General features: G+C 50.8%; 1 protein-coding gene across 7 annotated transcripts in view; it reads left to right on the top strand.

Moving 5' to 3' along the window:
* Window positions 1–25,935, top strand: part of TRAK1 (trafficking kinesin protein 1) — a 121,042-nt gene that overhangs the window by 87,609 nt on the left and 7,498 nt on the right. For 3 of the 7 annotated variants that reach the window (XM_046003474.1, XM_046003472.1, XM_046003470.1), the window contains 8 exons: window positions 1,104–1,182; window positions 2,041–2,171; window positions 2,810–2,884; window positions 3,526–3,663; window positions 8,308–8,384; window positions 9,823–10,059; window positions 11,056–11,372; window positions 18,269–18,424. In XM_046003474.1, coding sequence (XP_045859430.1) covers window positions 1,104–1,182; window positions 2,041–2,171; window positions 2,810–2,884; window positions 3,526–3,663; window positions 8,308–8,384; window positions 9,823–10,059; window positions 11,056–11,372; window positions 18,269–18,424 — 1,210 coding nt within the window. Of the gene's footprint in view, window positions 1–1,103; window positions 1,183–2,040; window positions 2,172–2,809; window positions 2,885–3,525; window positions 3,664–8,307; window positions 8,385–9,822; window positions 10,060–11,055; window positions 11,373–18,268; window positions 18,620–25,935 lie in introns of all 7 variants that reach the window. The other 4 variants (XM_046003473.1, XM_046003469.1, XM_046003468.1 and 1 more) reach the window with 2 other exon arrangements.

The raw sequence follows: 25,935 nt of genomic DNA, 5'->3' as shown, positions 1-25,935 counted from the left end.
AGTACTTTTTGTCTTAATTACCAGTGAGTTTATGTTCTCCAGCCAGAGATATGCTTTGTTAAGTTTGGGCTGCATGCCCACCTTAGCTGGCCCAGGGTTCCCTGAAACCCTTGCAGTAGGGCAGACCACCTTGAACTTGCCCACCCGTTGAAAAGAGCCTCATGTCTGAGCTTACAAGGGCTATGCATGAGGAAAGGGTCCTGTTTCCTTACACCGTAGATCTTCTAGTCTTTATTGTCTAGTGGGAAACACAAACCCAGAGTGACCAAGAGGGTTGTCTAAGCTTTCTCTGAATGCCAGGGGCCAAGCCAGGGCTATTGCCCAGCATCGTAGCCTGGTCCATGTGAATGCCGCAGGCCTGGGTGCATGGTAGTCTGTCCCTCAGTCAGTGTTCCCCTAAAGCAGGTGGAGGGAATCTGATCCCAGCCGCCTACCTGTTCTACCTTGGTTTCCGGGAGTGTAGTGTCACCTTGGGCCCGGTCCCGAGGGCTCAGAGATAGCTCCTCTCCACCTGGGATATTTCCTTCAGACCTTTGGATCTCTGCTTTCTCACCTTGTCAGCTGGGAGCAGGCTATCCAGAGTCCCGGGGCGGCTCCTGGGTCTCTGAATTTTAATGCTTTCGTGTCATACCGTGTTTTTACTTAGCTAAATACAGCAGATCTAACTCCAACTCAGACCTCTTAGGACATGCAGGACAAAGCAGGTACATGATAAGAGTTAGCCATTTTTGTGGTCATCCGTAGACGGTAGGCAGAGCTGAGTCCTAGACACCCTTGGGGTCACGAAGGGGTCTGTGTCTGTGATCTGGGACTGATGCAAATGAACAGACACAAGGGAGCCACTTACGGACTGCACATCGCTTTGTGTGGCGCCCTCTGCTGGTACGCCATTTTCAGCTCTTCAGCTTTGAGGGTCTGAGATTCCTTAACTGAGCAGGGCATTCTGATGGACTGTCTGTATTTGAGGGTGTCATGGATGGCAGGTGGGGAGAGGGTGAAGGGAAGCCTTCCAGACCTAGGTTAGTCCTTGCTCTGTGCCCCAGCCTTGCCTGCCCACTGGTCCAGGTGTGACTATGGGGCTCTGATGTGAGCTTTGTCCACAGGCCTGCCAGCTGAAGACGGAGACCATCACCTACGAAGAGAAGGAACAGCAGCTGGTCAATGACTGTGTGAAAGAACTGAGTATGGCCTGGTCCCCTTGCTCCGTCCCTTCCCCCCCTTTTTACTTTCTGTAACTGCCATCATTGTGACGAGACACTCTCCCCGCCCCTCTGTCTTGCATGGCACCCCTCACTCTGATTCGTAAGAAATTGGGTGCTGGATTGACAGTCTTACACTGTCCTAATTTCTCCCTGAGACGGATGTTTCATTCCGGCTTTCTACTGGAATACTGGGGTTATGTGAAGTCTAAGTTAAGCCCAGTTACAGAGCTCTCCTGCCGATGTGCAAACACTGACCAGTTATGGTTTCTCGTAACTGATGGGTGAAAGGTGAGGCCAGAGTTTTCCATTTTGCAAAGTAGTACTTCCCCCTGCCCTCGCCATCGTAAGTTTACAAGTTAAGACAAAAGAGCAAACAGTATTTTGAGTTTCAGCAAAACATTCAGTAAATGAAACACACCCCGTGTTCTAATCTAGTAAAATGAGTTGTGACTCTGAATGTGGGTTGAAAGCACTCCAGGGGATTACACTGTGCTGGTAGCAGTTCCTTCCGGGACAGGGTGCAACAGGGAGCTCCTGTTAATGATGTGGACCCGTTCACGCACAAACGTGGGTGGTGGGGCAGTCATCTCCCGACTGACTCCCCAAGCCTGTCTGACTTCCCTTGGGAAGGGAGGCCGCTTTGGTCAGCAGGGCTGGGCCCCCATGCCTCTTTCTCATACAGAATGAGCCTGTACGGGAAAAGGGGCACCGTTCTTTCTTCACTGTCCTCTCCACTCCTCCCCCTGTCTGGTAACAAAGATGCCTTTTCTTGAACACACCACAAAGAAACCGTTCTCTCTGGATCTGACTTCCTCTTGTTGTCATTTCTTGGTGAAAGGGGACGCCAACGTGCAGATCGCCAGTATCTCAGAGGAGCTGGCCAAGAAGACCGAGGATGCCGCCCGCCAGCAGGAGGAGATCACACACCTGCTGTCGCAGATAGTCGACTTGCAGAAGAAGGCCAAAGCTGTAAGGCTTCTGTTGCTCTGGCTGCCGCAGATGGCATTGGCCCCTGAAGACCAGGCCCTTTGGTCTCATGGTTGAGATGTCTGTGCCGCCCCTTTGGAGAAAAGGCTTATTAGCAAGTTCAGCAGAGTGAACTAGTCGCCCTGAACTGGGGAGGGCATTCTCTAACCACCTCTCTCTTAAAAATAATCCACGCATCCATAGAATTCATTAAGAAAAGTCTGTAGATCCAGAGTTCTGGAATTTAGCTCATGAATTTTCTAGTCTAGGGTTTGTTTTTACATAGCGCACTCTGGTGTTTCCCGCAGCAGAGTCACATTCCCTATAGATTTAAGCTGGAGCAGCAGCTAGACAGCGAGAACAGAACAAATAGTTTCATCTCCCACGTCAGGCAGAAGCGTGAGGTGGAGCCTGTCTGGGGAGGGGCTATGCCTTCAGAGGCAGGGGAATGGGGGGCCATCCAGCATGAACACAGATGTAGGCAAGGCTGCCTTCAGAATTACAGAAAAGACGAAATGGGACTCTGGCATAAGTGTCCCCGTAGAAATGTGATAGGATCGGAACAGACCAGGTAACAAGAGGCCGTCAGACGTTTCCAGGTATTTTAGAGGAGAAGTTGACGGGCCTTTGCCCTTTTGCAGTGCGCGGTGGAAAATGAAGAGCTGGTCCAGCACCTGGGGGCGGCTAAGGATGCCCAGCGGCAGCTCACGGCCGAGGTGAGCGGTTCCCCCTGCCCCGCCCCCTGCCTTTCCCCAGGCCCATCGCAGTCAAGGTGCTCAGCCTCCCTCTGACGGGCCGTGGGTCATGTCCACCTCGCTAGCTGTCCTTATTCTGAATCGAAAGCCGTTCTTACTGGTAAATTCCCGCTGACATCCATCGCTGCTGGCGAGCACCCAGGAGGCCAGACCCTGCACAGCCCGCTCCTGTTCGATGTCTGGTGAGAGAAACGGCCTGGAGCTCACCACGGAAAGGAGCCCACTCACAGATGTGGCTGGAAATGAGGGTTGGCTTTGAAAAAAATAATCATTTTTAATTGGGTCTCATTGGCACAAGGTTCCAAGAGTTTTAGGGATACAACATAGTGGTGGGACACCTCTGTACATTACGCTCTGGTCACCACACTGTTGCCCCATCTGTCACCACACAACACCCCTACCCCTCACTGACGCGATTCCTGTGCCATGACTTACACACCCTGTCACTGGAAGCCTGTGACCTCGGTCGTGCATTAGGACTTGGGAGGCTAGAAGCATGCCCCAAGTGGGAGCCGGACTGAGCCTCCAGGGCCCTTCAGGGTCGGGCCCAAAGGCCCCGGGCAGCCCCGCACTGACCCTGTGTGCCTTCCCGGTGCCCGCAGCTGCGCGAGCTGGAGGACAAGTATGCTGAGTGCATGGAGATGCTTCACGAGGCGCAGGAGGAGCTCAAGAACCTCCGGAATAAGACCGTGCCCAACACCACATCCCGGCGCTACCACTCGCTTGGGCTGTTCCCCATGGTGAGTGCCCACCCTGGGTCCCTGCTCCCCACCTGCCGGGCCACAGGGCGCCCCGGCAGAGGCAGGTCCGAGGGAAGGCGTGGTGGGTGGGCTTCTCTTTCCACTGCTTAGATCAGATCTGCAGCTGGGGCTTGTGAGCCCGCTCCCAGCTCCTTGACGACATACGGCAGACTCATTCCTCCTTTGCCGTCTCTCTGACTCAGTCCTTTTTTTTCCTCCTCTTGTCCGTGATGGATAGATTTCATGAGAACCTCAGCTGTCTGGAAGATCTTATTCACACCTTATTATTTTTCTAACCGTACTAGAATCTGAGCTGTTTTGGGCTCACAGTGCATTCCAGATTTCTTAAGTTGCCCTTGCAGTTCTGCTGGTTCTTTCTAGGCTTCCTGGTCATCCTCTTGGAGGCTTTCAGTGTCTGTGATCTGAAAAAATGTCTGTCTCTCCACCTGGAGGGGCATTTCTTTTGCTACAAAATGATTTCCCCTGCAATCTGATTTTGTAGCTCTGGCCTGATCGGTTTCATGCTTGGCATTTAGGGAGACACGGTTGAGAAGGGGATTTTCCAGGTTAGCCCCTCCCTTCTGGGGTTCGGTGGCACTGGGCAGACCTCCTCTGCTGGTCTTTTCCCTGTGACGCTTGGTGAGGTTCCTGGCTGCATCTTCTTCTGTCAGAATCAGGCTAGAACACACACACTCTTTCTCTTCAGCTTGACTACATCTAACGAAACCAAAAGGAAAGATACATGACATAGCTTTCCAAGGGGCAGACTAGTGGTCCAGGAATCCCAGGAAAGGCAGCAAAGAACATTCAGTGCCCCCCGATTCCTCCATCTAGAGCCGATGACACTCAGCTCAGACTGGCCTATGTAGCAGCATGTGCTCCCTGCCTCAGTTTCCCTCCTTCTTGGCTTCCCACCTTGGCACGGTGGCCTCCTGGGGGCATCTTATTTCCATGCACTTAGGAGGCCCTCCACCACATTCCTCACTCTCAGGGACAGACCCGTTTTTTGTTTTTTGTTTTTTTTTTAAATTTATTTATTTTTTCAGCGTAACAGTATTCATTGTTTTTGCACAACACCCAGTGCTCCATGCAAAACGTGCCCTCCCTATTACCAACCACCTGTTCCCCCAACCTCCCACCCCTGACCCTTCAAAACCCTCAGGCTGTTTTTCAGAGTCCATAGTCTCTTATGGTTCGCCTCCCCTTCCAGTTTTTTTTTTTTTAATAAACATATAATGTATTTTTATCCCCAGGGGTACAGGTCTGTGAATCGCCAGGTTTACACACTTCACAGCACTCACGATAGCACATACCCTCCCCAATGTCCATAACCCCCTCCCCCTCTCCCAACCCCATCTTCCCCCAGCAACCCCCAGTTTGTTTTGTGAGATTAAGAGTCATTTATGGTTTGTCTCCCTCCCAATCCCATCTTGTTTCATTTATTCTTCTCCTATCCCCCTAACCCCTCATGTTGCTTCTCCATGTCCTCATATCAGGGAGATCATATGATAGTTGTCTTTCTCCGATTGACTTATTTCACTAAGCAGGATACGCTCTAGTTCCATCCACGTTGTTGCAAATGGCAAGATTTCATTTCTTTTGATGGCTGCATAGTATTCCATTGTGTATATATACCACATCTTCTTTATCCATTCATCTGTTGATGGACATCTAGGTTCTTTCCATAGTTTGGCTATTGTAGACATTGCTGCTATAAACATTCGGGTACACGTGCCCCTTCGGATCACTATGTTTGTATCTTTAGGGTAAATACCCAGTAGTGCAATTGCTGGGTCATAGGGTAGTTCTATTTTCAACATTTTGAGGAACCTCCATGCTGTTTTCCAGAGTGGTTGCACCAGCTTGCATTCCCACCAACAGTGGAGGAGGGTTCCCCTTTCTCCACATCCTCGCCAGCATCTGTCATTTCCTGACTTGTTAATTTTAGCCATTCTGACTGGTGTGAGGTGATATCTCATTGTGGTTTTGATTTGTATTTCCCTGATGCCGAGTGACGTGGAGCACTTTTTCATGTGTCTGTTGGCCATCTGGATGTCTTCTTTGCAGAAATGTCTGTTCATGAGGGACAGACCCGTTTTAAAACGAAGCTGTGATGTGAAGTCAAACTGAAATCTGCGTTTGGGGCTTTTCTGCAGAGATTCTCAGCTTTCATATTTGCTGAGATGGAGCTTTCGCTTGTCTTTCCCTGGAGCCGTTGGCACAGCTGGCCTCAGTTTTTGAGGATGGCTATTTTTAAAGTGCACAGTGTATTAAAGGTTATTTGCGGCACTGAGTGGTGGTGTGCCCGTGTTTCTGGAGCAGAACGGCCAAATCTGCCAGTCTTGCTCCCAGCCTCTCTAGTTGCTGAATCAGACCGCGAGTAGCAGTTTCTGCCCGAGGAGTGCGTTGCCAGCTCTCTTGCGTTTGGCAGGAGCTCCCAATGGGGGATCCCCAGACAGGACTCAGGGGGCCTGTGATCCTGAAGGAGGGGCACAACTTCTCTCTTAACCCCTAATTGTATGCAGTGCTTCCTTCTCATATGAAGGTGTGCACCAAGGCACAGCGTTAATGGCACCCGTGACTTTGTCGCCGGCGGAGCTCACAGCTGCTGTCTGTTGTAACATGTCTCCAGGTCCTCTTCGTACTCAGCTCCACTGCAAGGTGGCAGTAATCACCAGGCCTAAAGCCAGGTCCTGTGTGTTCCCATATCACGATTGTTGTTATTAATAGTCTGGTGACTAGTTCAATGTATCTGGCTTCCTTTTTGTCCTAATGACTTTAGTCGCTTGAAGATATTGTTCTGAGAAGGGGTCCACGGCTTTCCCCACACTGCTAGGGGGCTCAGGGCCAAAAAAGGCACAGAACCAGCTTGCAATTTCCTCCAAGCATGGCCTTAAAATTAGTCATTTGGTATGTCATCTCTCCTAAGTTGTATGAAGGTCCTTTCCTCGTGCAGAGGAAATGCACTCTGAATGCAAACTGTATGGTGAATTACAGTAGTAAGAAAAGGAAACTGGCAGGATACCTGGCTGGCTCAGTCAGTTAAGCTTCTGCCTTCGGCTCAGGTCAGGATCCCAGGGTCTTGGGATCGAGCCCTACATCGGGCTCCTCCCTCTCCTCCCTGCTTGTGCTCTCTCACTATCTCAGTTTCTCTCTCTCTCTCAAATAAATAAATAAAATCTTAAAGAAAGAAAGAAAAGTAAACTGGCTTTATAAAAGCTCACCTAGGGGCGCCTGGGTGGCTCAGTGGGTTAAAGCCTCTGCCTTCGCCTCAGGTCGTGATCTCAGAGTCCTGAGATTGAGCCCCGTATGGGGCTCTCTGCTCAGCGGGGAGCCTGCTTCCCCCTGCCTTTCTGCCTGCCTCTCTGCATACTTGTGATCTCTATCAAATAAATAAATAAAATCTTTAAAAAAGCTCACCCAGGGAAGCCTTTTGCAACTTGGGTTATGTTGAATGGCAACCTGTACATAATAATTACTAAATAAAATCATGTATGTATAAATAGGTTCCAGCTTCTAGCCTGGAACGTCACTCCTTGACTTTGGGACTGTGGAGGTGGACGCTCTGGAGTTCCCATGCTCTGTCTGCTGGGAAGGCATTGGCCACAAGTGGCCAATTAGAATTAGTGCAGGGAATTCAGGTTCCCAGTGATCGTGTTTCAAGCACCTGATGGCCACCTGTGGCCTGTGGCGCTCTCAGTGTACGGTGCAAAAAGAACATTCCTCTCTTCTCAGGAGGTCTTCAGTTAGCAAAGAGTTAGCCCTTCCCTTCAGGCTGTCCAAGGTGGTTTCTTGTCTGAGGCCCCAGCAGATGCTTTTCTGCACACACCTGGTCCTTCTGTTGACACTGACCTGTGCCGGTGTGTGGGGTTGCCTGTGAGTCTCTGCCTCAGGTGGTAAGGAGTGGTGGGGCATTCAGGGAAGGGGGCCGCTCATCAGGGAGTCTTTATCAGTGAGCCTCAGCTCGGGGCCTGGCCCATCTGAGAAGGGAGAAGCCATCTGTGACCGGCCTTCCCCTGACCCACAGAATCCACAACCTAGCTAGAGGAAGATCCAAGTGAACTCACTGTTCAGGGAACTCGCCGGGACTTCGTGTGTTTGGTGTCTTTCTTGGGGGAGGAGTGAAGGATTGGTAGTGGAAACGAGGTAGGAGCGGGTCATTAAAGGAGGGTGGGCGATGGGTTGTTGGTGGGGAGAGGAGCCTTCCTTGCACGGGAAGCGGGGGGCACAAGAGCAGAGGCTCACGTGACAGTGCTCACAACTCAGGGCCCCTCCTCCACAAATTCCCTGCCTCTCCTTGTAGGCAGAGCCATAGCTCCGTGGTGTGGCCAAGAGAACACGGGGTTTGCTCTCAGATCCTTAGCCACAGGGGCGCATCGGGGCTGTCCGCTTAGTGCCCACTGGGGACTGCTCCATTCGGAGCCCGCCATGGGGCTTGCTCACTCAGGGATCCCCCCAGTGATGAGTGCCGACAGCCTCACGGAAGGGCAGTGTGCAGGCTTCTGAGACCTCACCTGAGACTCGCCTGGCCAGCCAGCTGGGAGCCTCTTTCAGAGACTTGAATTGCTGCTCACTCCGTGTGTCTCTGGCTTTTCTCAGAGACTTGAATTGCTGCTCACTCCGTGTGTCTCTGGCTTTTCTCAGGACTCCTTGGCAGCGGAGATCGAGGGGACGATGCGGAAGGAGCTGCAGTTGGAAGAGCCCGAATCTCCAGACATCGCGTACGGCCTGCTTCTAAGTTTTCCAGAGACCACCTCACGCCCCGTGCTCCTCAAAACCAGCCGTGTTTGGGCTTCAGGCCCCGGCACTGTGGTCCTTGCACAGATTTGGGTCCGGGTTGAGGGAGATAAGAGCACATAGACAGTCATATATATCCCCCAGCTCCTCTTTCTGGGTTTTAAAGCTCTTCTACTAACTTCTAGAAAGTTGAGTAAGGAGACCTGTGTTTCCCATCTCTGGTAACACCGCCCTGTCTTGATACCACCCCTTGGTTTTATCTTTCCGTTCAGTGAAAAACAATACTTGGAAATGTTTGATGTCCGTTAGAGAAAGAGAGGTCGCATGCCGTGGGAGATACAGAGGCCTCTTTGAGGGGTGCATGCAAGGCTTCTGCCCTTTCTGGGTATGTTTACCCATACTGGCCCCTACAGGCTGTCTCCTGGCATGAGACCTTGTGGTAGGCTGCCCCTGAGGTGTCTCCTCAGATGTGTGTGGATCTGATTTCACTGTGTATTTTCTGTACCCAAAGCCCACAGCCAGAACTGAAATGGAATCCTGGGAGTGATCCTGGGAGAGAGTCCCCGAGCCTCTGTGCGTTTGTGAAGCCTTATGCATCCCAGAAAGACGTGGCCATTAAGGCAATGTGCCTACCTTTGTCTCCTGTAAAAGGAACACATAAGGGGACGCCTGGGAGGCTCGGTTAAGCATCCCACTCTTGATATATAGCTCAGGTCATGATCTCAGGGTCGTGAGATGGAGCCCCATGTTGGGCTCTGCACTGGGCGTGGAGCCTACTTGGGATTCTCTCTGTCTCTCTCCCCTTCTTAAAAAAGGGGGGGGGACAAATGAACATCAAAAGGAGGTTCCACTCTTAGAAACAGCAATTTCTAAAAAAGATTTCTGTGGTGTTTATCATCTTATTGTAGAAGTTTAAGATTTTGTCTGGCTTTTATATATATATATATATATGTACATATATATATATATATAAGCAGTCAACAAATAATCATTCTGCAGATATTTATGGATCCCTGTTATGTGCTGAGCAGTGAATTCTGCTCTCTTGGACCTTGCATTCTAGCCACCATCATGACAGAGGAAAAGCAGCCAGGAGACAAAAGCCCTACTTAAGTATTTGTAGTTGTGGGTCAAGCCTAAGGGAGAGAACAGCAATGTCCCCCTTGCTAGCATCACCTCTGGGACACAGCCACGAAGTAGAGCCCTGAATTCAGTGGGCATTGAGTCTCTTGCTTTCCAGCCAACAGTCTTAAGAAACACATGGAAGGCAGGGGCTGGCAGGTTGCTTGGGGGGCTCACGTGGGCCAGCTGCCTTTTTCGCCCCTCGGATGGTAGTTTCTGGAGGGTTGGACTCCATGGTCATTCCTGCATTTGTTTATTCATGGATGTTGTGCATCTTCTCCACGCCCCTCCGACCCCCAGGCACCAGAAGCGAGTCTTTGAGACAGTGAGAAACATCAACCAGGTGGTCAAGCAGAGGTCTCTGACCCCATCCCCCATGAACATCCCAGGCTCCAACCAGTCCTCAGCCGTGAACTCCCTCCTCTCCAGCTGCGTCAGCACCCCCCGGTCCAGCTTCTACGGCAGTGATGTTGGCAACGTTGTCCTGGACAACAAGACCAACAGCATCATCCTGGAAGCAGAGTCCGAGGACCTGGGGTGAGCCAGCCGGGAGTTTGTTTGGGAGACAGGTAGTGTGGACGGAGGATAGGTTCGGCCCACAGAAGAGGGAGGCTGGTAAAGAATTGCCTGGCAAGTACAGACCTCTCATTCTGTAATCTGCTTTGCCAGGACCTCTGAGTGTGCGCTCATTCTCGATTCTGGTACTTTCACCAGTGGAAGGAGGCACAACAGGAAGTCTGCTTTTCCGTCAAATGCTGAAGGAGGGGGATAAATGATTATTTTCTGTTACTTATCCCTGTCAGCCTACAGAATAGACCTTTGTTTCAGGGACCCCTCTGTAGCTTGGGTGTTTGGAAGGCTGAGGAGGATTCAGGCTCTGACTTGTAACCAGAATCCAATTTGCTGCAAAAGGCACACATCACAGCCCTGTTGCTGGGGTGGGGCCTCCTCAGTGGTGGGCAGCCCCTCTGTGTCCTGAAGCTCCGCACACCCACCCCTGCACACACACACACAAGGACGCAGGCACGTCAGCTGTGTTGTGCACCCTTTTTCTGTGACAGAGAGATTTGTTCTTCTGACCTCTTGGCTCCGAGGGGAACTGCTTGATCAGAACAGCTCTTTCAGTTCAAGAACAAAGAGAAATGCCCCTAGAACCAGTGACCCTTCTGGTAACTAGGACCTCGGCCTGAAGAAGTTGTCTTCTTGAGGGCTCACGAGGGAGATGTAGCTGGGGACGGAATTTTTTACATAGTCTGTACGAATTTTCATTACACCTTAGTGCTCTCCCCACACCCGGCAGAACACCCAACAGAGGGAACTAGGTTCCCTCCCCCGTAGGCATTTCCCTCCCCAGCTTTGCCTAAATTTCTGCTGCTTGACTTGTTGGCTTCCCTAGCAAAGATCCTGTGGCCAGCAGGAAACACGTGCACCCCTGGCCACCTAGCAGTAAGGACTGCCTCGCACCATGCACTCTACCCTGCATGGGGCCCACTGCGGGGTGCGCCTCGCTCAGTCCCATCTCCCTCCTCGCAGGAACGACGAGCGGAGCAAGAAGCCCGGGACGCCGGGCACTCCGGGCTCCCACGACCTGGAGACGGCGCTGCGGCGGCTGTCCCTCCGCCGGGAGAACTACCTCTCGGAGCGGAGGTTCTTCGAGGAGGAGCAGGAGCGGAAGCTCAGGGAGCTGGCAGAGAAGGGCGAGGTGCTCAGCGGCTCCCTCACGCCCACGGAGAGCATCATGTCCCTTGGCACCCACTCGCGCTTCTCCGAGTTCACTGGCTTCTCGGGCATGTCCTTCAGCAGCCGCTCCTACCTGCCCGAGAAACTCCAGATCGTGAAGCCGCTGGAAGGTGATCACCAGGGGCCTCAGCCCCTCTCCACCCTCCTCGGCGACCGCCTCTGGTCCCTGATCCACCACCAGCAAGCGGGCAGCCTCTGTCATGCCTACTCCTTTTTCTTCCGAGACAGCCTCCCCCGCTGCTGGTTTGAGTTCCTCTGACGGTGGCGCCCAGCCTGGGCCTCCGTCTTCCGGGGCAGGTGTGGGAGTGCGCACGCCGGCCACGGGCCGACTCTGACCTCCTCCAGTTAGGCCAAAGGAAAGAAACGAAGCCTTCAGGCCAGTTTCCTAGTTCTCTTTGTTGTGCATCTGGAACCTTAGAAGTTAGCATCTTTTTGAGAGGCAGAGGCACTGCTGACGTACTAGAAAGTTCATTCGGTTGTGCCTGGGGTCTGAGAAGCGCAGGGAATGCTTGCTGTCCCCTCTCAGAAATGCTGGTGTCAGGGAGGGGTTCAGAGCACATGCTAGAAGTTGTTTTTTCAGGAACCACCTGAAAGTGATCTGCAGTTATGGGCTTTTATGTTTTGTTTCCATCTTCCAGTAAAGGGGGTGTGGCTTTCTTCCAGTGCTGTGGGTTCGGAGCGAGAGGCCTAGACCTCCACAGTCTGGGGGCCAGGAAGGGGGTAGTCAGGGAGGGGAGCGAGCTCTATGCCTCCTCAAGCCTGCCTTTCCCAGGGGCAATTTACTTTTTAGTAAATTGGGACACGAGATGGTTAAACTCCTGGAAAAAATTCACCTTTGCTCTTTGCTTTTTCTTCCAGGTGTTATAAAAATGTCTTCCCTCTAATTATCCACTTAACCCTGTCAGGAGCCACTGAGAGTTTGTATTTTTCATTTTTGACTCCTTTAGTTTGGAAACCCCTGTGAGTGTGAGAAGGTACTTTAGAATTACATTTCTGATGCAAAGTCAAATCAGAATTTCTGTAAGGCCGTATGTCCCATGTTAGACCTATATTCTTAAGGAGTCATTTTAGACGTATAGTTGATAGTTACTCATTCCTGCAGTTCGCTACCACAGATACACTGTTGATGTGTTAGAGCTTTGCTTTCTGCCTAAAAAGAGTCGGATTCTTTGTATCCCATAAGAACCGTGAGAATGTGTGGTGTAAAATGAGGGTGTGCTTGTTAAAGACCCAAGACATGCTGGGTCCCATAGTCTCCAGAGGTAGGAAGAGGGTGGGCTGACATTCTTTCTTCAGAATTATTTTTTAATTGTATAATTCAGACCCTTATTAGATTTCAGAAAAGGATGGCTTGTTCTGTTTTTAATTGTTTATTCAGTTGTGAGCTTGGTGATTGTTTCCTGATCCATAATTATGTCTGTTTTTCTTTCAATAAAATCTTTCATTTCTGCAATTTTACTTTCTGCCTTTCTTTTCTTTTTTTTCTCTTTTGTCTCTTAAAGCTCATTGGAATTTATCATCTCTATTTCGTCTGGTTTCTGTATTTGACTTTATGTTTCATTAGATCATCTAAGAATATGTCTTTGGATTCATTTCCCAAGCATATTGCAGGAAAAGATTTTTAAAAATTTATTTCAACCAATTCATCTTTTTTTTTCTCCTTTTAATCTTGTGACTCAGCAGTATTTTTTGTGTTACTAGAAGAAGAGGAAATCCCTTGAGAAGTGCTAGATCGGTTTCATCTACAGTATCCTTCTCACCAGGAAGCTAAGTCACTCCTGTTAAGATGTCATGTTGTATCACTATGGACTGTAATGCATCCTTATGCTAGAGATTCCTCTCCTCCGTTTTATAGTTCTCAGACTTCTCAGCTATTTCAGATACAACCAATATTTTCTTTTTTCCTTACCTCCACATTTTTTTTTGTATGACTTTGTTTAATTTGACGAGATGGAGTGCTGACGCAGAAGTCTGCCCAGCACTGGGTTCAATGCAGCTCCAACTGTGGCAGAAGAGAAGTGACCCTTTTGACCCCGTTTCTCTGACTTGTGAAATAAGGCTTACATCTGCCACACAAAACTGTCAAGAGTAAATGTGATTATGCCTGGCACCTAAGAGGTGCTAATTAAAGCTTGGGTGCCCCAAACTTGCCGTGTCCCAGCAGTTCAGGTCTAAAGGGTGTTGAGAGCCCGGACCAGCGCTGTGCTGGGGCCATGTTTTCATACCATCCTTTCCTGTTGGCCCACTTAGAAGCCGATCGTATCCTTAATCTTCAGTGGCTCAGGTCAGTGTGCCGGGATGAGGTCCCTGGAGAGTGTTGGCTGGGATCGTAGAGAGCCAGTCTGGGTCTTCCCTCTGTGTCTCCCTTCCCTGTTTAAAGCATCCCGGTATCTGCTTGTTGGTATCAGCCGAAGTAGCCGAGCGAGGTGTTTAAGGTCAGTCCTCTTGCCCTTTCGTCTTACCCTAGGAGTTGAAGCAGGTGAAGAGCAGGCGAACTTCTCGGACTCCTTGACAGAGATCTGCATGACAAAGATGAGTCTGGCAGTATTTTTCCTCCCTGTATTTGTTTGCTTGCTCTTTGTGGATAATTAAAATCAAGAGGGTGTTTCCCAGTAAGTAAGCTCACATGTAATTAGTTGAAAGCATACACTTCCTAACTAAGCTAGACATTGTCCAGCAGGTTGGGTCTAAACTTCCAAGCCCCGGGTACTCCCGTGACATAGATGGATTTGGTTTCCTTCTCCTTTGATCATATCACAGCTTTTAGAACAGTGAGATGGAGAAGGAAAGCAAACAGGGAAAGGCATGGTGGCCATGACTGTGTTCCCTGCTGGCCACATCCTTGTTTCGTAGAGCTTCATCTTGGTGCCAGCTAGGAGCATGAAGCCTCCTCCTTCCCTGACCCCAGCCTCGTTCTCTTGTGGGTGGGAGGGAGGGGCTGGTCATGGGAAGTATCTCACAGTGTGGTGAGTCTCCTGCTTTGTGCTTGACAAGTAAAGGAAGCCAGGCTTGTGGGAGTTGGGGGGGGCAGTGGGAGTAGGAAAGAGGCAGCCAAGGCTCTGAATCAGGTGCCGTTCATCCTTAATTTTTTTTTTAAATTTTATTTATTTGACAGAGAGAAATCACAACTAGGCAGAGAGGCAGGCAGAGAGAGAGGAGGAAGCAGGCTCCCCGCGGAGCAGAGATCCCGATGCAGGGCAGAGATCCCGATGCGGGGCAGAGATCCCGATGCGGGGCTCGATCCCAGGACCCTGGGATCATGACCTGAGCCGAAGGCAGAGGCTTTAACCCACTGAGCCACCCAGGTGCCCCTCATCCTTAATTTTTTTTTTTAAAAGATTTTATTTATTTATTTGACAGAGAGATCACAAGTAGGCAGAGAGGCAGGCAGAGAGAGAGGAGGAAGCAGGCTCCCCGCGGAGCAGAGAGCCCGATGCGGGGCTCGATCCCAGGACCCTGAGATCATGACCTGAGCCAAAGGCAGCGGCTTAATCCACTGAGCCACCCAGGCGCCCCCCCCATCCTTAATTTTTAATCAGTGCTCCATCTCGTATCAAAGGCAGAACCTCAGGCATTCGGGATCGGTCAGATTCCTACGTGGCGGTGCAGGCAGTGGCGATGGGAGGGACTGAGGTGCGAGCCGTTTTGCCTGGGTCCTGGACTCGAGAAACCCTCTTGGGGGCTTAGAACCAGTTGGAAATGGAAATGATATGTGGGTCCCCCAGCCTGGTGTAACTCAGATAACAGGCCTGTGGGGGCTTTCAGCAGTATTCACTTTCGTAGGATGGAAGACGCCTGTTTGAGGATTGAAAAAGCCAGTCGGGTGTGTTACTGCCCTGATTTCTGAGACACATGCCCAGGAGGCCCCCTCACTGCTGACCCAGAGAAGGTGTATGTGGTTAAGAGGACGACACTGGATGGGTTTGAACGCCAGATTGGCCACATGCCAGCTGTGCAGCCTCTGGCAAGTTGCCTGACCACCCTGAGCCCCGTGTCCTTATCTGTAAAATGAGGACAACAGGGTTATGATGATCGAGTTATAAGTGTAGGCTCTTGGAGGGGTGCCTGACACCGGGTCAGTGCTCCGTAAAGGTTGGCTCTTCGTGAGTAAGGGGTGCGCAAGGCAGGGGATAAGAATCCAAGTACCATGCATCTTCCAGCATGATCTCTCCATTGTGATCTCATCTAAACTCCCTTGGCTCTGCATGTTCAGGGAAGGCAGATAGCCCCATGTACTTGTGTAGCATCTTGAACTCCAAACAGCAACCTTTCTCTCTTGAGCCCGTGCCGGGGGTGGGGAGAGATGAGGGCGGTGTGCTGAACAGAGGGTGGATGGAGGCCCATGGGACTGGTGTCTGGGCCCAGACCTCGGGCCTCCCTGACTTCTTTCTTTCCCTGGGCACTGAAAACCTCTCAGCCCCCTTCAGAAGGGTGAGGACCTCTGGCAGTTCAGACATAGCTCCTCACTCCCCCGTGTCTTGTCATCTCTCCCTTTCCTCCCCTCCTAAAAGTTGAGGGGATCTGGCCACACGATACTTTGGCATTTGCCATCATCCTTGTGAGACCAGCATGTGTGTCCCAAGCTGGATGTCCTGGTGCTATGTTGAGACTTCTCCCCAGTGTGGTATTTTTGCTAGATGTACCTGAGCATCTAGTGACCACATGAACAGGGGCCTCATTATGGATCATGAATGGGGGTCTCCAGGGGGTCTTGAGAAATCCCATCAGCTACAGTGTGTGTGCCTCCTGGCCGGCCTTGGACGGCCACCTAGAACGTTTACTGCCCACCATGGATGCTTCTCAGTTGGTGTGGGTTCCCGGCTGGAGCGTGGAGGTCCTTGCTTGTTTCCAGACCCGTGAACTTGGGCTGGGGGGCAGGCTGTGTGAGCTTACTCAAGGGACCTGGACTTCAGGGCTACCGCTGCTCAGGGACTTGGGAAAATTCTCTAACTTGAATGACCCTCAGTCCCCTCATCGGGTGCTTCTGAGCTGGGAGTTAATGTAACACCAGCTGCTCAATCAGGGTAACTTTAAAAGAGAAGCTGCTAAAAAAAAAAAAAAAATGAAAGAAAAGAAAAGAAAAAGAAAAGCTGCTGCGGCCCCAGTGGCTTGAGCATATCCGCCAAGCCCTGGCTGCTTGCACCCGAGCTCCTCTGGGTTCTCCTGAGATCAGACACAGCTCTAGGTCTGGGTGTCCCCATCTCAGCCCTGCTGACATCCAGGGCCGGATCACTCGGGGGTTGGGGGCTGCCCTGGGCTTCGTGGGACCCAGCATCCCTGTCCCTGCCCCTTCCCATTCGATGCCATCAGCGCTCCCTCCTTCCCCACAGTGGTGACAACTGGAAATGTCTCCGTTCGTTTACTGAATGTATGGGACAAGGTCATCCCCTAGTTGAGAACCGCTGCTCTAGACGCATCTCAGCACGTCATGAGAGGACAGTATGCGATGCTCTTTGTCGTGCTACCGTGTTTCTTCTGCGTGTGGGGTATTTGCTGTTTATATGCGGTAGCTTCAAGTGAAGGTTGTACTTGTGCCCACTTAAAGCTGGGACAGACCTCCGAGTGGGTGTCTGGGGGTTCCCTAAACATATACTGGCAGCATGTGCAGCTTAAAGTGTATGTGAACTTGCCCACTTACGAGATTCCTTCAAGACCCTTTGGCTGAGGCTGCTCCCCTGGAAGCTCCTTCCCAGTGGTGGGTTGGGGGCCGCATGCTCGCTGGGCACACCAGAGGGTCAGGGGCTCCTGCAGAAGGGGTTATCTGTATCTCGCTCACGTTCCTGCACCGGCCCCTGACCCCAACACCTGCCATTGTTTCCTTCTCTCTTCTCTTGTCCGGCTCCTGGCGCCCTGGCTTCCCTGTCTGACATGCCCCGGGGCAGCCTGCCCCACAGAGGACTCCCCTAATAAACCAGTGGTAACTGGGAATCATTCATGGGGGAAGGCTCTTGCTTTCCCACGCCTGAGAACTGCTCTCAAAGCTAGGCATTTGTGTGGTTGACTAATTTATCTGTAGAATGGGGACAGACACCTGACCTCAAGGGCCATCATCTCTGGGCCACGTCAGGTGTAAGAAGTGTCCCAAAGGAAAAAAGGGTTGCACTGACAAACGGGCTGGGCAGAATCCCAGGATGCAGCAACATACTGAAGGTTCCAAGATGTTCCTTAGTAAATCTGCTTCTCGACCCAGGTTGTGAGGCATACTGGTACTTGGAACGCTTCTCTGAGCCACCGTGACACCCTCGAGGTGCTCAGGGACACAGTCCGGTGTTATTACAGACCTTGCATGATGCCATCTGAGTCCCAGGATCTGGTGTCACTGAGGAGATCTGCGCCTCTGCGTCAGACCTCTGTGTGGACTTCCGTGCTCGTCGATCACACCTGGCTACCCCCATTCTGTCTCCCCAACCTGCAGCCTCTCAGGGTTGCTGCCAGAAGACAAAACCCTAATAAGTAAAAGAGGTCATAGTCGTATGGGTGACTCTCATTTCCTTTTGCTTGTGTCTTGTGCCTCCCGGGGTCAGTTTCAAATTGTCTTATGCTGCCTGGGCTTGCGTCTTCCCTGTCCCTGGCCACGGGTACTTGGCACAGATTCAGTACCCAGACACCCCCTTTTTACTTGTCTTGCTTCTTTTTCCTCTGCTGGGGCTCCTATGTGGATGAGGTGTTGGATCTGGGGATCGACCTCGCTTGACTAAAATAGTTAGTCCCCAGATAGGAATCATGTCTGCCACACCAGACGGTATTAGTTTCACTTTGTGAAAAAGATTCACTTGGGATTCCTTGAATGGGTGCCCCTTCTAGGCGTGGCGGGGTATCGGCCCCTGTGGCATGGTGGCCGAGGCCGCTCTGCTGGCGTCCCTGCCAGAGTTCACCGGCCGGGCTCAGATCCTGCCAGGGGTCGGGTTCCACGCTCCAGGGGTGGGGCCCGCCATCCTCTCAGACGTCCATCCTAATCCTCTCTCCTCCCTGTCCCCCCCTCCCTCTCTGCCCTTTCTCCTGCAAGGCTCTGCCACCCTTCACCACTGGCAGCAGTTGGCCCAGCCCCACCTGGGGGGCATCCTGGACCCCCGGCCCGGTGTGGTCACCAAGGGCTTCCGGACACTGGACGTTGACCTGGATGAAGTTTACTGCCTTAACGACTTTGAGGAAGATGACACAGGTGACCACATTTCCCTCCCGGGCCTAGCTACCTCCACGCCAGTTCAGCACCCAGAGACCTCAGGTGAGGGGTCCCGAGCACGCGAGACTGTCTCAGGCAGCAGAAGTTTCCCACGTCGGCCTCAGGCTTTCCCAGAGGAGATGCAGGAGCCGCCAGCGGCCGAGCAGAAGGAGGAGGAGGAGGAGGAGGGGTCTGGTGAGGGCACCCCGATAAGTCCTGTGAACCTGGCATCTTCACCAGAGGCCGAGTTCTGGGCCATTCTCACCTCTGTCCCGAGCACCATCCGTAGTGGCTCTCTGTCTGTAGCTTCCGCTCGTCTGTGTGGGTGATGATCACAGCTTCCCATCGTGCGATTCTGTTGTGCAACACAGAGTATGATGCCCCGGTAGTGTCTGATGTAACGGGTGGGTGTAGCTCTCCGCCCATCTGGGAGGTGCATGGCCTGGCAGGGCTCCTGACAGGGGAGCAGGAAAGGCTGCTAAAAAGAAGTGGATTGTTGGCTCCCTACCCCATCCTGCCTGTCAGCTCCTTCTGCTGTGGGTCTCTCCCCAAGTCTGGGGGGCAGGTTCCCGAGTCCCGCGGTGATTTCCAAACTAGGCTGAGCAGAGTTGGGCATCTTAAGAGGAAATGAGTAGAGTGCCAGAGGAGAGAATCTGTTACCTATGAGGAGCATCAAAATAGGAAGAAGCCTGGAAAGTGTTCAGGATTTCAGACAACACTGGGATAAATCAGCCTTTTCCCCTGTTTCTAACTTCAATGAAGGTATATGCATTTTCTCTCCAGCTTATGCATGTGTTCAAAGGGGATTTTTCCAAAGCATTTTAGCAATACTCTTTAACCCAACAAACCCAAGGAGAATGTCAGTAAGCTTTTCCAGAGAGAAGATCCCAGATGAACCCGGAGAAGAGTTCTAGCTGATCACCTGCCCCCTGTTACCCCATTAAAGATGGGATCATGAGTTTGCAGAATTATACCCTAGGCGACACTGAGATGAAATGGTTTGGGCTCAGGTCACCAGGACCACAGGGGTCATGTGGTTACCATTTGCCCCAGACTTTCTGGGTTCCCTGCCCTCCCCCCCACCCCACCCCACCCCAGCCACAGTGCTGAGAAGACAAGGAAGCTCTCTTGTGAAATCAGGGCAGAGACTTAGAAAAAGATGAATTTGCCCAATGCTGTCATCCCAGTGGCATCTTGGAGTCACTAGACTTGAGGGGAGGACATGCATCTTGGTGATTCATAACCTTGGTTCGCAAAGGCCACCCTCCTGCCATGAAGGATAGGGCAGGGGAGCGCTGAGGTGTGTGGTGGTGCCTCCCTGCTAAGGGACTTTATTTGGGTCCAACTTTTCTTTTTTCTTTGACATAAACTTTAGAAATATCACCAAGTAAAAAGGATTGGTTTATCAAATAAGCTTATGGTTTATTGATTTATTTTTTACCAAATAAGTTACCAGATTAAGCTTGCACGGGAATGAAAATGTGTTTTATTTAATATCTTAACACTTAAGGAAGGGAAACCAGCTGTGGTATCATAACTTCCCTTTGTTCTCAGCACCACTGACCTTCTGGAAGGCAGACAGTGGTACGGGAAACACAGTGTCTGCTGAGCATTGTGACTGAAAGGATAGGAATCATGTCAAGGGCGATGACCTCTCCCTGCAGTCCTACAGGTGGACCAGAAGGTGAACGCTCTAGGCTTAAAGAAGCACCATTACGTGTGTCTTCAAGAAGTTATTCAGAAAGAAGAAAACTTATCCTCAAGTCAGCTAAGAACTTCCCTCAGAAATTAGAGGGAGAGACCAATTATGACATAAGTCCTGACCACTTTCCTTACATTAAACAAAGACACATTCACATTTATGCTTCTTCCCTCCTTCCTCAAACCTGCAGCAAATTCATCCCAGCAGCTTTGAGGAGAAACACACCAACCTAGAGTTGGAACTTAGCCCCAGGTTGGAAGTATGTGATCAAAAAGAATTCTGTAGATTGCTGAAGGTAACTTAGGAAGGGCCTGATCATTTAGACAAGCGTTCTTTTGGGCTTGTTCTTGGTCAGACTTATTAAAAGCTCAGCACAGAGGGGATCAGTGGTTTGGAACAGTGACATGGCTCTTTTCTTTCCCTGCTGGGAGTAAAAGCATCCTTTTGATTACTGGAAGGTAAGAAACTTGTCACTCAAAATCATAAATCACCCCTGTGCAACCCCTAAGTGGCACTATGTACATAATCCTGGAGTCACAGGTAAAGAGACAAGCTTCAGCGGGGAGGACTGGGCCATTTCCTGTCCTGGGATTTGTGTCCAGGCTGGTTTAGTCCCTGCCTCGGTCTACCTTTGATATGTTTAGGCTTTTCTGTTGCCAGACAGCACAGTCCCAGAAGCTGCCATCTGGGAATACTGTGTAGGGAGGAACTTTGAAGACAGAGGCTTAGCCTTTTTTCTTGCAACTGATACTCTGGAAGGAAACTGGGGAGACATATATTAGGCACTTTTGTCTAGACATACTAGCTCACAGAGAAAAAGCTCTGAGTACTAAAAAAAAAAACAAAACCCTACTAATATATTTTAAAGAATTCTATCATTATTTGCTAATTTTTATAATCCCATGTCTTAAAAAGCACAATTTCTTTTTTTATATTTGTAACTATTTTAGATGATTAAAATGGATTATTTAAAACAATTTTTAGATTATAGTTTTACTTTTCAGTGATGTTTTATGTATTAATTCGCATAGAAAGTACAGTTTATCAGGAATAGTCATTATCTCATACTGTCCATGTTCTGAATTTTAGGTATTTATGTGGAGGGAAGAGCCAGCATGTGGGAGAGGATTAAGATCAGAGTTTTGAAGACCTGCAGTTACGTTGGTAGATGGTTGGTTGGACAGTGTAGTTGAATTATTTTGGATGCCAGCCAGGATCCTTCAAGGAAAGAAAGAAGTAGGATTAGTGCAACATAGAAGAAAGTGAAGGTCAGTTTATTTTCATTGTCCTACCCATGAAGGGTACCCCTCAGGTGGGGGAGTACCTGAAAGGAGGCTCGTAGCAATCACGGCTGCCTGCCTGGCAGTGGCCCCACAGTGGAGCTGTGTCTTCATTGCGGCAGGTGCAAAATTAAGTGTTGAAGGCAAATACCACATTTGGTCAAACAGCCCTTGAAAAATCCCCTGAAGGTGCAGCGCAGGTACTTGCTCTCCCCCTCCCCCACCCTGCCCCAGCATAGCTGGCAAAGGCCAGGAATTAACTTCTGTAGTGTCCTTGCTTGGTACATAGGTCCAGGTTCTGTTCAGGAGCAGCTATTGAGCGAGGCAAGAGAAGGAAGAGCTCATGGAGGAAGGGAGCCAGAGCGCCAGTGGGGCCGGCGGAGTATTTCTCCAGTGCCTGGGTCGGCCAGGAGCGGGTTGGAGCAGAGCCTTGCAGCCACGCTGTCTCCTTTCTGTCCCAGGACCCAAGCTGAGCCAGATGGGTCTGGAAGGCAAGCCGGGTCCCTCCGATTCCCAGACCCTCGGGTGTGGGAAAGGTTCGTATTTGTCTCCACGGAGAGAGTGGACCGCGTGTTCCCACTCTGATGGGAAGATGCTCCAACCCAGCCCTCGTTCTGCAGTGGTTGCAAGAGTTGGGTCCTTGTGCATAGGCAGATGGTCGGCTCACACCCACCTGTGTTAGGCGATGCTAAGGAAGGCCCCGTTCTCTTGCCTCGGGTTACCTATAAAACTAAAGCATGAAACATGCCTACTGCGACCTGAAAGAGAGGTCGTTGACTCCCCCCAGACCAACAGCTGGAGTCAACCCCGCTTACAGTGTCCTGAACAAGCTTGCTCTTCGCGTGCGCTCTCTCGGTGGCAGTGTCACCTCTGAAGACCACAGGAGGGCGCCTCCGTGCTCCGGAGCACCCCCATGGACCGCAGAGGACTCTGTGCAGGCGGACACGTCTCCGTGAAGGAGAGAGCGCTGCGGTGGGCGTCGGCGGCAGGATGAGCGGTCCAGCAGCACCACCAAGAGGCGGGTGGGGGAAGCGTGCTCCTGAACTGGCTTGGATGGGTCTCAGGCAGGGGTGGGTCTCCAGTGCAGTTTGGCCAGACCAGCTCCCCACGCCGGTGGACGTCTACCACAGGAGGGACAAGAGGACAGGGTTTAGGGTCCAGCTTTGTTGGCACCCACAGGATCCAAAGAGACTTTTGCATTTTTGTCCCTTTGATATTTTAACCACATCCCCCCCCGCCCAAATCTTTCTCCAGAACATATTTCAGGGGCCACTTGTGCGGAATTTCTGTCCCTCTCTGCGTGACACTGTTAGGGTTTTCATCTGTTAAATCACATACTTCTTAGATGAAACAGGGAGTAGACAGCTTGGCACAGTGGGCAAAATTGACTTTTTTTTTTTTTAAAGATTTTATTTATTTATTTGACAGAGAGATCACAAGTAGGCAGAGAGGCAGGCAGAGAGAGAGGAGGAAGCAGGCTCCCCGCGGAGCAGAGAGCCCGATGCGGGGCTCGATCCCAGGACCCTGAGATCATGACCTGAGCCGAAGGCAGCGGCTTAATCCACTGAGCCACCCAGACTTTTTAAAATTGTTTTAATTTTGTAGGAACCAAAAATAAGTTGTATGGAAACCAGAAGAAGATCTTGTGTAGTTCACAAATCTGTGATAGAATCCTCCCAGGGCCTGCAGGCCCAGGTCTGCATCAGGGACTCGGGGGTCCCTGTTGAGCTGTAGGAGCAGACGAGAGCCATGTTGAAGAAATGCTCAAGAGGCAGAGAAAGAGAGTAAGCAGGTCCATGTTAAGCCTGGAACTAAGGGCTTAAGAAATGTTGCACTTCTGCAACATTGTTTGGCTTAAAACCACTTTTATCTTCTTTTTGTTTTTTTAAAGGGTGAAAATGACAATACAGTATTTAGAAACTTTTGACTTCCATTCCCTGGAGGAAAACTCTTAGAGCTACATGAAGCCCAGACGCAATATTGATATTAATGATGAGGCACAGGATACACAAAGGCATTGTGAAGCTTTTCCCACGTGCACTCATCATGGAACTTTTTTTTTTTTATCCAGAAAAATTCATGGGCAGAGTTATATAAAGAAGTGACAGGAAAAGTCTTTGAAGCATTTTCCTGTGTCATGACATTTTAGTCTTTTAGGAAGAATTCAGAAGCCTTGCTTTTGCCTTTTTTAAGAAATGGGAAAGTAACTGACAGGCAAAGACACATTCCCCCCTCCAATATGATTACTCTTTGAACAAAAAGTAACCAAGTTGTTAGAAGTTAGTCAAAAGGTCAAGACAAAAAGACAAAGGGTATGGATGCTCTTAGTTCAAGCCACAACCTTAAACTGGATGGACAGTGGCTTCCGTTTTCAGTGGGCTTGGTTTGGCTTGGATAGAAAAGGCCAGCCCGTGGGTACCACTATTGATGTGGTGGAAGCTTCTGGAACCCTAAGGGGCGGGGTGGGGGGGAGAGAAGAGGGGTGTGTGTGTGTGTGTGTGTGTGTGTGTGTGTGTTGGCTAATGAGTTCATAGAAATTGCAAAGCAGACCTAAATCATGTGACCTCAGCTTCACCCTAGGTGTTTAAGTTAAGAAAAGGAAATTGTCAGGCATTTTGTTCATTTCACATAGGTTTGGCCACTTCCCAGGCAAAGGGGAAAGAGACTATGGAAAACGTTCAGTGCATCACAAAGACAGTCCGCTTTTTCCAAGATTTGTAATTTTGACTTTTAAGAAGTTGTTTATGTTAGCAAAAACGTAGCCTGGGGGTGTGTTGTGGCCAGGTTTCTCCAACCTCAGAGAGCCCCTTTGAAGCAGCCTGGCATGGGTGTGTATTTTGCAACTCCGCTAGAAATCTCCAGGAGCAGGCATACTCTTTGGCATCTGTGTGGGCTCATATAAGGGCTTCTTTCAAGGACTAGGTGCCATGCTGGCCTTTAGTGGGGCGAGTTTCTGTTCTCCCCTTCCCTGTGGATGGGGGATGGAAAGTGCCATTGGGATTGACTGAGATGCATGTATCTCAGTTGGTGTATCCGAATCACATCATGTGGATGGGAGAGGCTGGTAGTCTCAGTTGGGCTTCAGGTCCTCACCAGAGCAACCCCACCTTGTCTGTGCTCCTTTTCTCTCCTCACAATTAGAGCGGGGGGCCCTGTAGTCATCCAGATCTGCATAGCACACTTGCAGATAACCCCCAGTATAGTCTCAGGGCCATCCAGGGAGGCAGCCCCAGCTCTCTGGAGACTCTGGGCCCTGTCAGGGCACTCCCATGACTGGCTGCAGCAGCAGGATCCCAGGCACCCAGTTTCCAATCAGTACTGAGCACCCTGTGCCCCCCAGAGGAGCACAGCCCATCAGAACCATTTACCAAGTGCACTTGCCCCAGGCAGAGCATGCACAGGGTCTGCTCAGAGAGCAAGCGAGCAGGGTGACCCTTGTCCTTCAAAAGCCTTCCTATGCCCCAGCCTGCAGCTAGCTGAAGGGGTGTGCCTGTGTGTGCTGTGTTCAAAAAAAACCCAAAAACCAAAAACGACTGCATGCTAGGCACTTGTATGTAGTTCACCAACACAGAAGATCTTGAATATTCGAGGATTAACTAAATGTATAGGTTCTTGTTGATCGATTCGGATTTTGTACTAGTGTCAGAACCTGGTGGGGAAGGAACAGACAAAAATAATGTAGGATTAAAAAATAATATTTTTAAAAAATTTTTTAAATATGTAGGATTAGGGGATGCTTAATGGAAGCCCTTTCCAGTGTGACTACTCTAACCTGTTTAATACTCTCTGCTTACGACACCATGGGGCCCCGTAGTCCAGACCAAGAAAAAAGGATGGAAGTAGGAAGCCGGAGCATTGAATCCAAGAAAGCCCGTTCCTCGGAGGCCCCGAGTGGGCAGCAGGAGGTGAACACCCAGCATGTGAAGCAGGGCTTCGGGGCACTGTGGGGACGGAGCACTGGAGCAGGGAGCCCTCACCCCGAGCCTCCGGTCCCTGCCGAGAAGGCATCTGGTGCATCTTGCTTGGAGAAACCGCTCTCTCCTGCAGGCAGGGTGTTAGGAATCAGCCTGCAGCTGCTGGGTGGTGAGCACAAGGGGCCTTGGGCGACTCACTGTCTCTGTGTTGTGTCCCAAGGAAGGGAAACGCCGCAGCAGCCTGGCGGGCAGTGGTGACGCGTGGAGAGCTGGCGGGGCCAGGCGTCCCAGTGGTATTGCGGAGGGGCCGAACCTCTAGCTTGGCGCTCTTGATTCCTGTTGATCTTCCTCTCCGTGGCTTCCGGGGAATGATGACTTCTGAATTTTAGCAGCCTTTTCCTATCCCCGAAACCCATTTGCGTCCGATGGGTTTTGCTTCTGCTGATGCAACCGTGTCCTGAAAATGTCCATCTTGCGCTACCTGTTGCAATCCAAGATCCCATGGGTGATGGGGTGGAGGAGGAGGGGGGGCCTTGGGACCTTTTGATTGGATAGTCTGGCCACGTGTTTCAAGGGGGTACACTCCTACTTTTAAATCAGCCTCGCTTTTGACTT

The sequence above is a fragment of the Meles meles genome, chromosome 4 (genome assembly GCF_922984935.1).
Source record: "Meles meles chromosome 4, mMelMel3.1 paternal haplotype, whole genome shotgun sequence".
Lineage (NCBI taxonomy): Eukaryota > Metazoa > Chordata > Mammalia > Carnivora > Mustelidae > Meles > Meles meles.
This window is presented reverse-complemented; position numbering and strand designations above follow the sequence as displayed.